The following is a 15718-nucleotide window of genomic DNA, read 5'->3' on the forward strand; positions in this document are numbered from 1 at the left end:
GGACGCCGCACGTTCTGCTTCCGCCTGACCCTTCCGACTTCCGGTAAAGAGTCCCAGGCTCGCACCTCCGCGACCACCCTGTCTGGCCACGCGGCGCCTCCGAGTGCCCGGCGCCCGATGCGCTCGGCGGCCACGGCTCCTCAGGGCCCCGCGGTGGCCCCGGGAACTCGCCGCTGGGCCGCTACCAGGTGGGCCGGGCGGCGCTCGCCCTCGCGGCCGGCACGGCGCGGCGGGAGGGGCGGCGGCGGCAGCGGCGCGGCCCCGGGACCGTATCCCTCCGCCGCCCCTCCCCCGCCAGGCCCCGGCCCCCCTCCCACCGGGCAGCGCTCGCCTCCCTCCGCCTCAGACTGTTTTGGTAGCAACGGCCACGGCGGCATCGCGCCCCGGCTTGGATCCCGGCGGCTCCTCGGCTTCGGCGGACCTCCCTGCCCCTTGCTCGTGCTTCTCCTCCCCATCGCCGGCCCGGGAGCCCCCCTGGCCGCACCAGCCCGCGCCACCCGGCTCGGCGCCCGCGCGTCCCCGCCGCACTCCGGCGTCTCCTCGGCGCGCCCGGCTCCCGGCTGTCCCCGCCCGGCGTGCGGGCCGGTGTATGGGCGCCTCACCATGTCGCTGAAGCCCCAGCAGCCGCAGCAGCCGCAGCAGCCGCCCGCGGTGGCCGGTGCCCGCAAGCCCGGCGGCAGCAGCGGCCTCCTCTCGTCGTCCGCCGCCGCGCCACCGCTGCCCTCAGCCGCCTCGTCCTCGGCCGCCGCCTCGTCCGCGTCCGCGTCCGCGTCCTCCTCGGCGGCGGCGGGCGGCGGGCGGCCCGGCCTGGGCAGGTGGGTGTCGGCGTCCCAGCCCCCTCCGCTCGGGCCCGCAGCGCAGTCCCCGCCCCGTGACCGGCCGGCTTTGCGGGTGGCGGCCAGGGGCTGGGCCGGGGGCCCGCAGTGCGGGCGGGGTGCCGCGGGGAATGTCAGGCCGTGGTCAGCCTCCTGCGGCGTCCCCACCCCCTCGCCGGCGGTCAAGATGGAAGGACCGGGCCGCCTCCCCCTCGCCATGCAAGTCCGGGGGTGGGGGAAGGGGGCTCCGGGCCGCGATGATTGTCAGCCCCTCCCGCACCTTCTCCGGGGGCTGCGGGACCACCCCCCCCCCCCCGGTTGGCCGCGGACGCCCCGCAGGGTTTCTGTCCCGGCTCCTGAAACTTGCCAGCTCCTCGCTCGGGGAACGGCGAGGAGGAGGGAGGGGGCAAAGTTCGGGCTGCAGCCCAGCTGGGGGGCCCTCGCACCCCGCCCCGTTTGCAGCCGTGGCGGTGGCGGTGGCGGTGGCGGTGGCGCTGGCGTGGCCCGCAGCGTCCCTCCCGCCCTCCCGCAGCCGGGCCCGGGGCCCCCCGAGGCCGCGCCGCAGTGCCGCGCCGGCCCCAGCCCCGGCATCGGGAGGGACTGCGGCCCGGCCTGGTGGGGCTCCCCGAGGCCGGAATGCCGGCAGCTCGCGCCGCGGCCCCTGGAGGGTGCGTGGGTGCCGGGGAGCCTGCGGGGGTGCGCGGTGGGGGCCTGCCCAGCACCCAGCGGGCCGCAGCTGCCAGTAGATGCCCGGCTTTGTGGTCGCCGGCCTGAACTTGGGGCGCCGCCCGGGCTCCCAAGGGCACCCGCCGCTCCCCGGGCTGCAGCCGCGCCGCGTGGGCCCCTGGCCTGGGCGTTGTGCGCCGGGAAGGTGGTGAAGGTTTTATTTGGGGGGATGGGATGGGGCTTCAGGCCCTTTGGAGAGCCTTGGCGTTTACGGCAGAAGTTAGCAGCGGCGCGGGCGCAGCCTTCCCGTGGGGAGGGGACGCGGGCTCCTTCCCCGCCGCAGCCGCTGCAGCTGTGCCGCCAGCGTCCTGCGACTCGTTTCCCCTTTCCAGTGGGCCATGGTGGAAAACGGGAACGTCTTAAATGCGGTTCTCACAGGGGAGGAGGATGCGGTGTGTCCCCCCCACCCCCGCGATACCGTGTAGAGATCTGGCAGATACATTCAACTTGATCATATAATTAAAAATTAAAACATAAGCTTTTAAGTTGCATCAGCTCTTCTTATTAGGGTTGACGACGATTAACAGTATTCGTTCCAGAGTGACTAGAGTGGTCAGAAAATAATTTGGAATGTGTTAGTGCCACAGATCTTTTTCTGTTCTTGTGGTCTTGCAAACATTTACCGTTGAGTTGGAGTCTTTCTTGGTTTAAGTTCCTGTGCTTGGGGCATGAATTATATCCCTTATTCTGTGGATGACTATGTGAAGTTTTGTGAATAGGATTTGTGTAATGTGATTTTTTTTTTAATTACTGTACAGACTTTTAGTTAAGGTACTCTTAGGACTGCTTTCAATTTTGAACCATTTATTAGAATCTTTGTAAATCCCTGAAATTTTCTATAATCTAACAACCGAGTTAGCAGTTAAAACAGTTTCTGGGGCCTATGGTGGAGAAAGAAAACAGCATTGGATTGGTTATGTTTAGAGATAGCAAGATGTTACTGAAAGTCTGGAAATACACACTCACTCTCCTTTATTATGATTTTTTTATTAGCGATTCAATAACGGTTTACAAGATTATAAAATTACAGGGCTGTAGTCCCACACCACACCCGCCACTAAAGTTCTGCGAGCCCCCACCAGTATAGTTCTCAGACCTGAATTAAAGAATATTTCATCATATTTCGTCATGTGGTGGTGCTGAGAATTGAACCTAGGACCTTTTTTGCATAACCACTGTGCTATATACCCATCTCCATATTTGACTTTTGAGCGTGTTTTTTGTTTCTTTTGCCAATCATGGATTTTCTGACTTTCAAAATTACTTTGTCATATATATTGTAGAAGTTTACTGTTTTATCTTATAACTGTGTAGCCGCATTATTAGAATTTGAAAGTAATTTCAGTTCTTTTTGCCTTTTCATTTTATGCAGTTAGGGTGGTCATTTTTTTTTGGTCAGTGTTAAGTTTTTTTTTTTTTTTTTTTGGTTTCTTCTATTGTTGGAATTTGGGTTTCTATATTTTTGCTATTATAGATAGCAGGGCAGCAAATGTCTTTACACTAATAGCTTTTTGCTTTACTGTAATTATTTCCTTTGAGACAATTCCCAGGAGTGGTTTTACTAGGTCAAAGGGCATTAAGATTTTTATGACTCTTGCTAGCTGGGCCATATTGCTCTTCCGAAGGCTTGTATCAGTATCCGCTGTCAAGAAGGTGACTTTTCTATATAATAATTTCTTAGTAGCTTGTCAAACACCAGGGCATTGCATTTTCAGGGGATAAGTTACCTTTATTGTCCTGTCTAGATCACTAAGGTTTTCATGAGTTACCTGATTGTTTGAATTTGTTTTCCCTGAGGGTTTCATGAAGGAATATATTCGAAAAAGCATATGTGAGAAGTGTGCATGGTATAGTTGTGCCTGTACTTATACAGAGTAGATAGCTAGTGGATGTCCTGAGGAATGTGCTCTTACTCTTTGTGGGAGTTTTGTTACTAACTTTTGTCTGTCAGCTATATATTTTTTGCCTCCAGGGTTATTGCTGGGCTGAGTTCCTGAATCCACCGCTCCTGGAGGCCGTTTTTCCCATTTTGTTGCCCTTGTTATTACTGTTGCCATTGCTGCTGCTGCTGTTGGATAGGAGGGAGAGAAAGGTGTGGAGAGCAGGGGCTGGGGGCTGGGGGCTGGAACCGGATCCGCATGCTGGTCTTTGCTCGCTCGCTTAACCTGCTGTGGCCCCTCTGCCAGCTATTTTATTAACTAGAATAAGTTACTATTAGCAAGTTATTTCTTTATTTATTTTGCCTCCAGGGTTATTGCTAGAGCTCAATGCCTGCCCTACCAATTCATTACTCATGTGGCCATTTTTTTTTTTTTTAATTTTTTTGGTAGGACAGAGACATTGAGAGGGGAGGGGAAAGATAGAGAGACACCTGTAGAACTGCTTTACCACTTGTGAAGTGGGACACCCCCCCCCCTCCCCGTAGGTGGGGAACCAGGAGCTTGAACCGGGATCCTTGGCTCTGGTCCTTATGCTTGGTACTATGTGTGCTGAACCCCTGCACCACCCCGGGGGGGGGGGGGCGCGGGGGGAGACTCTTTGTAACTCTTTGGTGCTGTGGGAAATCATGGTTAATCTATGTCTCTTTATCTTCTACATTCCCTTCTCCATTTCAAAAAAATAATAGGTTATATCCAGTTTTGTCGAAGCAGTTGAACCCACTTAGTCTAATCAGATCTTTGGATTCAACTGCTATTTGCAGAAAATTGAGCTAAGAAATATTTTCAACACTAATTGATAACAAGTCATTAAGATACACATTTGTGTGTACTTGAGCTTTATTTAAAAATGAGTTTTAAGGAATTGAGGAAAAAGGTTTATATAATATTATTATACTATCTCCATTCCTTAATAGAACATTAGGATTTCTTTGGATACAAGATCAAGTGCAAATAAAAACTTTTGTCTGTTGAGGTAATCTTCATTTTAATACTTCATTACAATTTAGAAATCGGGTTACAAGTTAGTGTAGTTGTTTATCATGCTGCATTTAAATATCTGACATGCGTATCTCTTCCCTCTGGTCTTTTAATCAGAGCACTGCTCAGCTCTGGTTTATGGTGGCAGGGAATTGAACCTGAGGCCCTGGAACCTCGGGCATGAAAGTCTTTTTGCATAACCATTATGCTGTTCTGCCCTACCTCTCTCCACCCAGGCTTACCTCTTACAGCTACATTAACTCGACATATCTGTTGAAAAATCTATGTACAAGACAAGTGTAGGTATTTGGCCTAGATCACAGAATAAAACAGCTGTCCTCCTGATGTTTTTATTTTAATATGAGGAAGCATACTACAAATGAGACATTATAAAGTTAACTAACAAAAGTAATGTTAAATAAAACCTCTTTCATTAAATAAAACCTCTGTAATTAGAGAACTGATTAGGGTATATACAATGTGGGAGTGTGGGTGAAGAAAGTTAAAACAGTTTTTTCCCCTCGAGCACTGCTAAGCTCTGACTTGTGGGAATTGAACCTGGGCTGCGACCATTCGTGCTTCAGGCATAAAAGTCTTTTTGCCAGGGGCCCGGTGGTGGCGCACACCTGGTTGAGCACACATGTTACAGTGTGCAAGGACCCGGTTCAAGCCCCTGGTCCCCACCTGTAGGGGAAAAGCTTCACAAGTGATGCAATGCTGCAGGTGTCTCTCTGTCTTGTTCTCTTTCTCTTCCCCCTTCCTCTCAATTTCTGGCTGTCTCTATCAAATAAATAAAGATTTATTTATTTTTTTTTATTTAATTTATTTATTCCCTTTTGTTGCCCTTGTTTTATTGTTGTCGTCGTTGTTGGATAGGACAGAGAGAAATCTAGAGAGGAGGGGAAGACAGAGAGGAGGAGAGAAAGACAGACACCTGCAGACCTGCTTCACCGCCTGTGAAGCGACTCCCCTGCGGGTGGGGAGCCGGGGGCTCGAACTGGGATCCTTATGCCGGTCCCTGCGCTTTGCGCCACATGCGCTTAACCCGCTGCGCTACAGCCCGACTCCCAAGATTTAATTTTTTTTAAAAAAGTCTTTTTGCATAACCATTATGCTGTCTCCTCAGCCCAGGTTACAATTTTTTTGCTTTGTTTGTTTATTTTTTATTTATTTATTTTCCCTTTTGTTGCCCTTGTTTTTCTTTTTTCTTTTTATTGTCGTAGTTATTATTGTTGATGATGTCATTGTTGTTGTATAGGACAGAGAGAAATGGAGAGAGAAGGGAAGACAGAGAGGGAGAGAAAGACACCTGCAGACCTGCTTCACCACCTGTGAAGTAACTCCCCTGCAGGTGGGGAGCCAGGGGCTCGAACCGGGATTCTTGCACTGGTCCTTATGCTTTACCCAGGATTACAATTTTAAAGTGAGTTTGGGGAGGACAGTTATGAAGTGGTTTGCCATTTGATTTTTATCTAGATTAATTAATCATGTGGTCTCACTTGTAGCTAATAAGATTTAAGTGTCATTATCCATTGTTAATTTATGTTATGTAGGTATTGATAATAACCAAATTTGAAGTTAAACAAAAAATGTTAATTGACTTATGTCATTATGAATAAACTGTTAATGGTAGTTTAAAAGGCATGTGCTTTAGCTTTCCTAATGGATTTATTTTATCTGTTGAGTTTAGTTTTCATTCTAAGTACCTGTAGAAAATGTCTGTCTCCTGCTTTCTTTTTTTTTTCTGCTAGAGGTTGGGACAGATAGAGGAGAGGAGAGACTGCAGCCCTGCTCCACCACTGGTGGAGCTTCCCCTGCAGGTGGGAAATGGGAGCTGGAGCCGAGCCCTGTGCCTGATAATGGTGCGTTACCGTGCGCACCAGCACTTGGCCACTTCAGTTCTTTTCTTGATGAGCCAAGGTTTTGCAGATGTGTTTGTACCACTCCTTAGCTGCTTTTACACACACACACACACACACACACACACACACACACACACACACACACGGAGAGGGAGAGGGAGAGGGAGAGGGAGAGGGAGAGGGAGAGGAAAAGAGAGCGAGCGAGCATGCAGGAGCACACTGTCTTTCATGCCTTGTCACTCCACAGTAGGACTCAAGCCTAAACTGTGCTTTACCTGCTGAGCTATTACTCTAGCTGCAGGAAAATACTCTTTTTTTTGCCTCCAGGTTTATCCGCTCCTGGAGGCTATTTTTTCCCTTTTGTTGCCCTAGTTGTTTATCGTTGGTATTATTTTGTTATTGTTGTCATTGTTGTTGGATAGGACAGAGAAATCAGGGCGGGGGAGATAAACACCTGCAGACCTTCACCAAAAGCGACTCCCCTGCAGGTGGGGTGCTGGGGGCTCGAACCAGGATCCTTATGCCGGTCTTTGTGCTTCACACCTTGTGTGCAAAAATACTCTTTTTAAAAAAAAAAAATTATTCCCTTTTGTTGCCCTAGTTTTTTTATTGTTGTAGTTACTATTATTGTTGTTATTGATGTCGTCGTTGTTGGATATGACAAGAGAGAAATGGAGAGAGGAGGGGGGAGAGAAAGAGACACCTGCAGACCTGCTTCACCGGTTGTGAAGCGACTCCCCTGTGGGGGCTCGAGCCTGCATCCTTATGCAGGTCCTTGGGCTTTGCACCACGTGCGCTTAACCCGCAGTGCTACCGCCGACTCCTGGGAAAATAAGCTTAAGATGGGTCAGAAATCTACATTGAGTTGCTTATCTGTCAAAGCAAAAAGTAGGTCTACAGTTACTTAAGGATTTTGCATCTGTGTAGTCAAAACATTCATGGTATTTCTCTTTTTTAAAAATTTGTTTTATTTATTATTGGATAGAGACAGAGGGAGAGAGACAGAGATGCCTACAGCCCTGTTTCACTGCTTGTGAAGCATTCCCCCTGCAGGTGGGAAGATCCAGGAGCTTGACCCTGAATCTTTGCTCACTATAAGGTGTTTGCTTAACCAGGTGCACCATGGCCTGGCCCCGGTATTCCTCTTTTCAGTTAAATGTAAATTTCTATTTTCTGTTTCTCTAATTAGCTGTAGTTTTACACAGGGGATGTTAACTCATATCATAGCTATTTAACTGCCATATGTTTCAATTTAAAGAAGGATTTTTTTTTCTAAACAGGTACAGCTGTGTTAGAACTTAATTTTGCCATAGCAAAGTGTGATCTTATACATTGAAATCTTTTCAAAAAAGCTTTTAGAAATCTTGTCTTTAAACTTTGCTTTTACTAGATAGAGTACCTCTTCCATTCTCTGTCTTATCTAAATGAAAAAGCAGCTTGGAGAGATGAAATTGGCTTATGTCCCGGTTCCTCAAGAAAAGATAAATAAAATACAATATTTTGATGAGAGGAATATCTCAAGATATACTTTCAAGAGACAACATTCTAAAGGTCTGATGCATATAATAAAAACAAATCACATTCTTTTGTAATTACATTGACAATAAGCCTCATACCACAAACTGATGGAATTTACAGATTCCATTAAAGAATGCCATTTTTTCCTGTTCCCAAGTGCATATAGCTATTAATCATAGTATGAAAGCAGTATTTTGTAGATACTTGAGTCAGTTTCGTGGCTTAAGTTATAAATAATCTACATAAGAATTTTAACTATATCCAGAAAGATTGCTACCTGGATTGGAACCCTCACTAAATTGGAGTTATCTTGAGTTACATTGTTCCATCCTTTTGTCCTTCTTTGTCTGAAAAATTGACCTGGAGTTGGTGAAGTCTTAGCCTAGAAAAAAAAGTGAATTTTAATTTTCACATGATTATGAATTCACACAGTTTCTATCTAATGAAACCTATGGCTAGGACCAGGGGAGAAGCTTGCATGGGGAGTGTGCTGCTTCGCCATGTATGTGACCCAAGTTCACACCTGTCCTCTACTTCATTGAAGGAAGCTTTGCTGTGGTGCCCCCCTCCCCAAATCTTAAAACCAACTTAAGGCTGCTAGTTGTAGAAAATGTTGAGGTGCTGGCTGGTGGCGCACCTCACTGAGCACACATGTTAACAGTGCACAAGGACCCAGGTTCAAACCCCCTGTCCCCACCTGCAGAGGGAAAGTTTTGCGAGTGGTGAAGCAGGGCTGCAGGTGTCTCTCTGTCTCCTTTTCTATCACCCCTTCCCTCTTGATTTTTGGCTGTCTCTATCCAGGTGAGAAAGATAGCTCACCTGGTAAGACACATACCTTTCATACACATGGCCCAGGTTCAAGCCCCAATATGACAAGAAAGTCATCCTATGGCACCAAAGGAAACTCCAGTATGTGTGTCTCCCTCTCTAGGTCTCTCTCTAAATGAGAAAGTGGTTTTGATTGGTGAGGCCTCAGCTCAAGAAAAGAAAGACAAAGGGCTAAGGCACTAGATGTCCTATTTTAGATTGCCAGACTCAAGGTTACAAAAAGATACCCTCAAGGGCAAGGCGTGCCTGTTTGTTATGCTGTAAAAATATACAGCATGATCTTGTTTACATCTGTCTGCCTTTATCTAAAGGGGTGGATAGATTAGAATTTTACATGTATGTTGCTTTAGGCAAGAACTTTAACCTGTCCACTCAATTTTAAGACCATTATTTACATCGTAAAATTCTACATTTTTAGAAATGTTTTATAAGATAACACACTGTTGAGTCCAAAACAATACATACAATACAGTTCCATTTTGTTTAGCATATATTGTGTATGTACAAGTTTACAAAGAGTCTGAAAAAGTGTACAACAAATTCCTAATGGGCTGAATTTAAGGATTTGGGATGATTTTAATTTTGAACAAATTTGAGTTAATTTTTTATTTTCTGCATTTTTTCCCCATTACTTTTTAAAATATATTTTGCCTGTGGTGCTCCAAAAGTCCCAGGTTCAATCCCCCGTTCCCCTACACCACCATAAGCCAGAGCTGAGCAGTGCTCTGGTTATAAAAAAAAAATCTTTAAAAAAATTATAGCAGGTTAGTTAATATTTTTAAAAGTGGGCAGGGATGTGTGGTCTGGGAGGTGGCACAGTGGATAAAGCACTGGATTCTCAACCATGAGGTCCCAAGTTCAGTCCCTGGCAGCACATGTGCCGGAGTGATGTCTGGTTCTTTCTCTCTCCACCTATCTTTCTCATCAATAAATAAATAAATTCTTTAAAGAAAAAAGTGGACAGGGATAGATAGTTTAATGGTTATGCAGAGACTCTTGTGCCTGAGGGAGGACAGCCCATCTTGCTGTGAGGCCCTGGTTTTCCGTCCTGTCACCACAATGTGCTGTGGTGTCTCTCCCCATTCTCCAAAAATCAAGACAAAAACATTGGACTGGGGGCCATGTAGTGTTCAAGCATGAGATCCTGATTTCACTCCCCCCGGTACCAACAGTGCTGCAGTAGAAGGTGTGTGTGTATAGGGAGGTGACCTGAGAGGAGCACAGTGCTGCTCCCCATAGGGAAAGTGGGTTAACCCATTGGCTTTTTTGGGTGTGTTTATCATTTCATAGTCAACCATCTTAAAAAAATTTGTCAGGGGAGTTGGGCTGTAGCGCAGCGGGTTAAGCACAGGTGGCGCAAAGCGCAAGGACCAGCGTAAGGATCCCAGGTCGAGCCCCCAGCTCCCCACCTTCAGGGGAGTTGCTTCACAGGCGGTGAAACAGGACTGCAGGTGTCTTTCTCTCCTCCTCTCTGTCTTCCCTATCTCTCTCCGTTTCTCTGTCCTATCCAACAACAACGACATCAATAACAACAATAAAAAAAAAAAATATTGTCATGCTTGAGCTTAGTTTGTTGTTGCTAAAACTTTAAAAAATTTCAATATTTATTTCCTTTTGTTGCCATTATTGTTTTATTGTTGTAGTTCTTATTGTTGTTAATGTTGTTGGATAGGACAGAGGGAAATGGAGAGAGGAGGGGAAGACAGAGAGGGGGAGAGAAAGACAGACACCTGCAGACCTGCTTCACCGCCTGTGAAGCAACTCCCCTGCAGGTGGGGAGCCGGGCCTTGAGCCGGGATTCTTTGCTGTCCTTGTGCTTTGCACCATGTGCGCTTAACCTGCTGCGCTATGGCCTGACTCCCTCTTTTAATTTTTTTAATTTACTTTATTATTTATTACTGGACAGAGACAGAAATAGAGAAGGGAGTGGGAGATAGGGAAAGAGACAGAGAGACACTTGCAGCCCTGCTTCACCACTCGTGAAGCTTTCCCCCTGCAGGTGGGGGCCAGAGGCTTGAACCCGGGTCCTTGTGCACTGTAGTGTGTTCACTTAACCAGATGCGTCACCTCCTGGCCCCGCTAAAAATTAAAAAATATATATATATTTTTTATATTTATTTATTTTCCCATTTGTTGCCCTTGTTTTTTATTGTTGTTGTAGTTATTATCATTGCTGTCATTTATGTCGTTAGATAGGACAGAGAGAAATGGAGAGAGAAGGGGAAGACGGGGAGAGAAAGACAGACTCCTGCAAACCTGCTTCACCACCTGTGAAGGTGACTCCCCTGCAGGTAGGGAGCCGGGAGCTCGAACCGGGATCCTTGGGCCGGTCGTTGCACTTTGTGCCACCTGCTTAAAAATATTTTGTTTGTTTATTAATGAGAAAGATAGGGGGAGAGAGAAAGAACCAGATATCATTCTGGTACATGTGCTCCCGGGGATTGAACTCAGGACCTCATGCTTGAGAGTTCAGTGATTTATCCATTGTGCCATCTCCCAGACCACACTAAAACTTTTAATTTCAATAAGTACAGTGTCTATAAATATTGAAAGTGCCAGCCAGAAAAAAAATTAATTATGCTAGAAATGAGAGGCCTAAAAAATCCTAAGTATTGGGGAGATTGCATAGTGGTTATGCAAAAAGACTAGCATGCCTGAGGCTCTGAGGTTCCAGGTTCAATCCTCAGCAGCATCATAAACTAGAGTTTTTACTTTGGTTAAAAAAAAAAAATATATATATATATCCATATATATATCCATCCTGAGTATTGGGAAAACAATGGACTGATTATTCTGAAGGACAGAATAGAAAGTACCATGTTTAGTTCAGAATCAGCAAAAAGATAAATTTTATGTATGGAAATGGAAAGCTTGGATGTTTGTTGTAAAAGGAATTACTTTGTTAGATTCGGAGATGGCTAAAGCACTACGTTAACACTTATTAAGACCCACATATTCCCATCCATTTAATATAGACCTCAGGAGTTATGTTGGAGAAATAAGTAAGAGACGGTTATCTTTGAATATTTATTGGATAGAGACAGCCAAAAATCCAAAGGTTAAGGGGAGGTAGAGAGGGAGAAAGAGACACCCCTGCAGACCTGCTTCACCACTTGAAGCTTCTCCCGGCAGGTGGGGACCGGGGGGCTTGAACCCAGGTCCTTGTGTATTGTAACATGTGCACTTAACCAAGTGCTCCATCAGCCGGCCCCAGAAGGTTATCTTTTCAGATGATGAGGCAGTGGGAGGCTATGCCATTGTTGGGACTGCTAGCTCCAGCACTGCTTCATGTCCATTGAGATTTAGGAACACATTTGCGTATTCAGAGAGACTTTACAGAAATTTCTTTGCTTACTGCACCGAGTTTTATCTCAGATTGCTAGACAGTTCTTTCTTTTTTAAAAAAAATTATTCCCTTTTGTTGCCTGGCTGTTTTATTTATGATTGTAGTTATTGTTTTTGTTACTCATCTTGTTGGATAGGACAGAGAGAAATGGAGAGAGGAGGGGAAGACGGGGAGAGAAAGATAGACATCTGCAGACTTGCTTCACCACCTGTGAAGCGACTCCCCTGCAGGTGGGGAGCCGGGCCCGTCCTTGTGCTTAGCGCCACCTGTGCTTAACCCACTGCGCTACCGCCCGGCTCCCTCGAACTGGGATTCTTACACCAGTCCTTACTCTTTATACCACGTGTGCTTAACCCACTGTGCTACTGCCGGACTGACTCCCTGACAGTTATTTCTTGTGGTAGATCCTATTTTGGATAATTTACATAAAGTTCACCCTTTTTAGTCAATAGTTTTGAGTTTTGACAGTTATGTATGCACCACTAGAATCATAGTATTACCCCCAGTCTCCCCCCCCCGTTTATTTTTTTCTCGAACCCTGATGACCATTGGTCTGTTTCCTGTCTTTATAGTTTAGTCTTTTCTAAAATACATCTAGGATCATGCAGTATATGATGTATTGACTTCTGTAGCATAGTATGTTAAATTCACTTATGGTGCTGCATATATAGTAGTTGTCTCTCCCGTTTTGCTGACTAGCAGTTCATTGTATGTGTGTACACCAGTTCTTCAAATGATGTACTTTCCAGTTACTAGCCAGTTTGGCTAGGTCTTGCGTACTCTTAATAATTTCATTTCTTTTGCTTAAAATTACAGATTTGGGTCTTCTGGATTGTAATGGCAGAGATACAAAGAGAAGGATACAGAGAGAGATACAGAGTGAGACTACTCAGCTCTCGCTTATGGTGGTGCTGGGGGTTGAATTTGGGACCTTGGAATCTCGGCCGTGAAAGTCTTTTTGCAGAACCATTATGCTGTCTCCCCAGCCCAAGAGATTGCTTCCTAAGAGAGACCAGAGCACCAACCACTCTGCAGTGTGGTGGTGCTGGGAGTTGACCCTGGGGCCATTTACATGCAAGTCTTAGGCACTACTGTTGCTGGGACTAGACACTGAGAAGCAAACTCAGCAAAATGAATAGCGGGCAGTAGGTGTGGGAAAGGGAAGTTCAGAGCAAAGGCAAGTTATAGCACTCCCTGAAGGGAGTGGGCTGGCAGGAGAGAGGCTCCACACCGAGTTCTAGAGACCCCTGGGTTTCTGTGGGTTTTCCTCTTCTAGTCCCTCTCTTCTCTTGATATTGAGTGTTTAATTCGTACAGTGTGCAGGCTGGGTTACTTGGGATTCATCAGCTCAGCTCAGACGTAGATTCCTCTGTTCTTGTGGTAGGCTGGTCTCTCAAGTGATGCTTATTACATCAGCTGGTAGTCTAGTCTCCTTTTAAGCTCGCCCCCCCCCCACCCATGCTGCCTCATGTCCCCATAACCTCAGAACTGTCTCCACTGTCACTTACAGTATTACTTACTAGCTGCTGCTGCTCACTCAAGCACACTCAGGGCATCTTTCTCTCTCTCTCTCTCCAGGTACGCAAGTGGTTCATTTTAGATTTGTTTTATTATTAATGAAGGAGGGGAGAGAAAATACAGAGCATGACTCTAGCGATGCCACCTCCCAGGCCATGGAAAGTGCTTCATTTTATTTTTCTAAATTTTTTTTTATCATCTTTATTTATTTATTGGATAGAGACAGCCAGAAATTGAGAGGAAGGGGGAGACAGGGAGAGAGACAGAGACACCTGCAGCCCTGCTTCACCACTCGCAAAGCTTTCCCCCTGCAGGTGGGGATGAGGCCTCAAACCCAGGTCCTTGAGCTCTGTAATTTGTGCTCAACCAGGTGCGCCACCACCCGGCCCCCAGTGTTTTCATTTTAAAAGCTAGCGTCACACACTTGCCAAGGAATGGAGACAACCTAAATGCCTATCAGCAGATGACTGGATAAAGAAGTTATGGGATACTAGGACTTATGGGACATATACTCAATGGACTTTGAGCAATTAAAGTAAGATACTGTGTTCTTCAGGACAAAATGGTTGGAACTGGGGGTGACTGTACTTGGTGAAGCAAAGGGGTGAAGGACAGCTACCAGATGGTTTCCCTAATATGCAGAACATAGGAAATTGAGACTCATCAACTAGCAAACAAAAAGTGACCAAACCCTCTCTCGAACTTGTGAGAACTGCGTTGTTTAGCATTAGGTGGGGCAGAGTGGGAGTGGTGTGGAAATAGTGTCACAGTCCAGGAGGTGGTGCAGTGGGTGAAATGTCGGACACTCAAGCAGAAGGTCCTGCTTGGTCCCAGCACTGCATGTACCAGAGTGATGCTGGGATTCTTTCTCTCTCTCACTTTTTCAGAAGTAAATGTTTTTCTTTTCTTTTTTCCAACTACTCAGCTCTGGTTTATAGTAGTTTGGGGAATTGAACCTGGAAGCTCAGAGACTCGGGCATGAAAGTCATTTGCCTAACCACTATGTTGTCTCCTCAGCTCACAACAACAACAACAAAATTTTAAACAGTATTTCTTTTTTTTTTTTTCAAGTTTTTTTTTTCCCCTCTAGGCTTATTGCTGGGGCTAGTTACCTGCACCAGGCATCCACTCCTTCTGGAGGCCATTTTTTTCCCATTTTGTTGCCTTGTTGTTGTCGTTATTATTGCTGTCATTGCTGTTGTTGCTAGACAGGACAGAGAGAAATGGAGAGAGGAGGGGAAGACAGAGGAGGAGAGAAAGACAGACACCTGCAGACCTGCTTCACCACCAGTGTAGCAACATCCCTGCAGGTAGGTAGGGAGCCAGAGGCTTGAACTTAGGATCCTTCGCCAGTCTTTGTGCTTTGCGCCTAACCCGCTGTGCCACTGCCTGGTCCCCACAACAAATTTTTTAAGAAAATTCTGTTGGTGGGGGGAAAAAAGATATTATTGCAGCCTGGGGGCTTGGCCCAGTAGATAAACTTTTGGATCCTTGAACATTAGGTCTTGAGTTTGATCCCTAGCTTTGGTTCTTTGGTTCTCTTTTTCATTAATGTCTTTTTTTTTTTTTTTTTAAGATTTTATTTATTTATTAATGAGAAAGGTAGGAGGAGAGACAAAGAACCAGACGTCACTCTGTAGGTTTGCTATACATAGACTCCACTATCTTCAGGAATTTTCCATCTATTCCCATTTTTTGTAGTGTTTTGATGATAAAGGGATGTTGTATTTTGTCAAAGGCTTTCTATGCATCTATTGATATGACCATGTGGTTTTTGGTCTTGCTTTTGTTGATGTGGTGGATCACATTGATTGATTTACATATATTAAACCAACCTTGCATGCCTGGGATAAACCCCACTTGGTCATGATGAACAATCTTTTTGATATACTGCTGTATCCGGTTGGCTAGAATTTTGTTCAGTATTTTCGCATCTATGTTCATCAGAGATTTTGGTCTGTAGTTTTCTTTTTTGGTTGTGTCCCTGTCTGCTTTTGGTATCAGAGTGATGTTGGCTTCATAGAAGCTGGCAGGGAGTATTCCAGTGTCTTCAATCTTCTGGAAGACTTTTAAAAGTAGAGGTACTAGTTCTTCTCTGAAGGTTTTGTAGAATTCATTCATAAAACCATCTGGTCCAGGACTTTTATTTTTGGGGAGATTTTTGATAACTGCTTCAATTTCATTAGC

General features: G+C 46.1%; 1 protein-coding gene across 6 annotated transcripts in view; it reads left to right on the forward strand.

The window, feature by feature from the left end:
• Positions 1-15718, forward strand: part of ATXN2 (ataxin 2) — a 102575-nt gene continuing 86857 nt past the window's right edge. For all 6 annotated transcript variants that reach the window (XM_060193085.1, XM_060193087.1, XM_060193082.1 and 3 more), the window contains exon 1: positions 1-815. In XM_060193085.1, coding sequence (XP_060049068.1) covers positions 118-815 — 698 coding nt within the window. In that variant the 5' untranslated portion in view covers positions 1-117. The remainder of the gene's footprint in view (positions 816-15718) is intronic.

Source organism: Erinaceus europaeus, chromosome 6 (genome assembly GCF_950295315.1).
Source record: "Erinaceus europaeus chromosome 6, mEriEur2.1, whole genome shotgun sequence".
NCBI classification, from domain to species: domain Eukaryota; kingdom Metazoa; phylum Chordata; class Mammalia; order Eulipotyphla; family Erinaceidae; genus Erinaceus; species Erinaceus europaeus.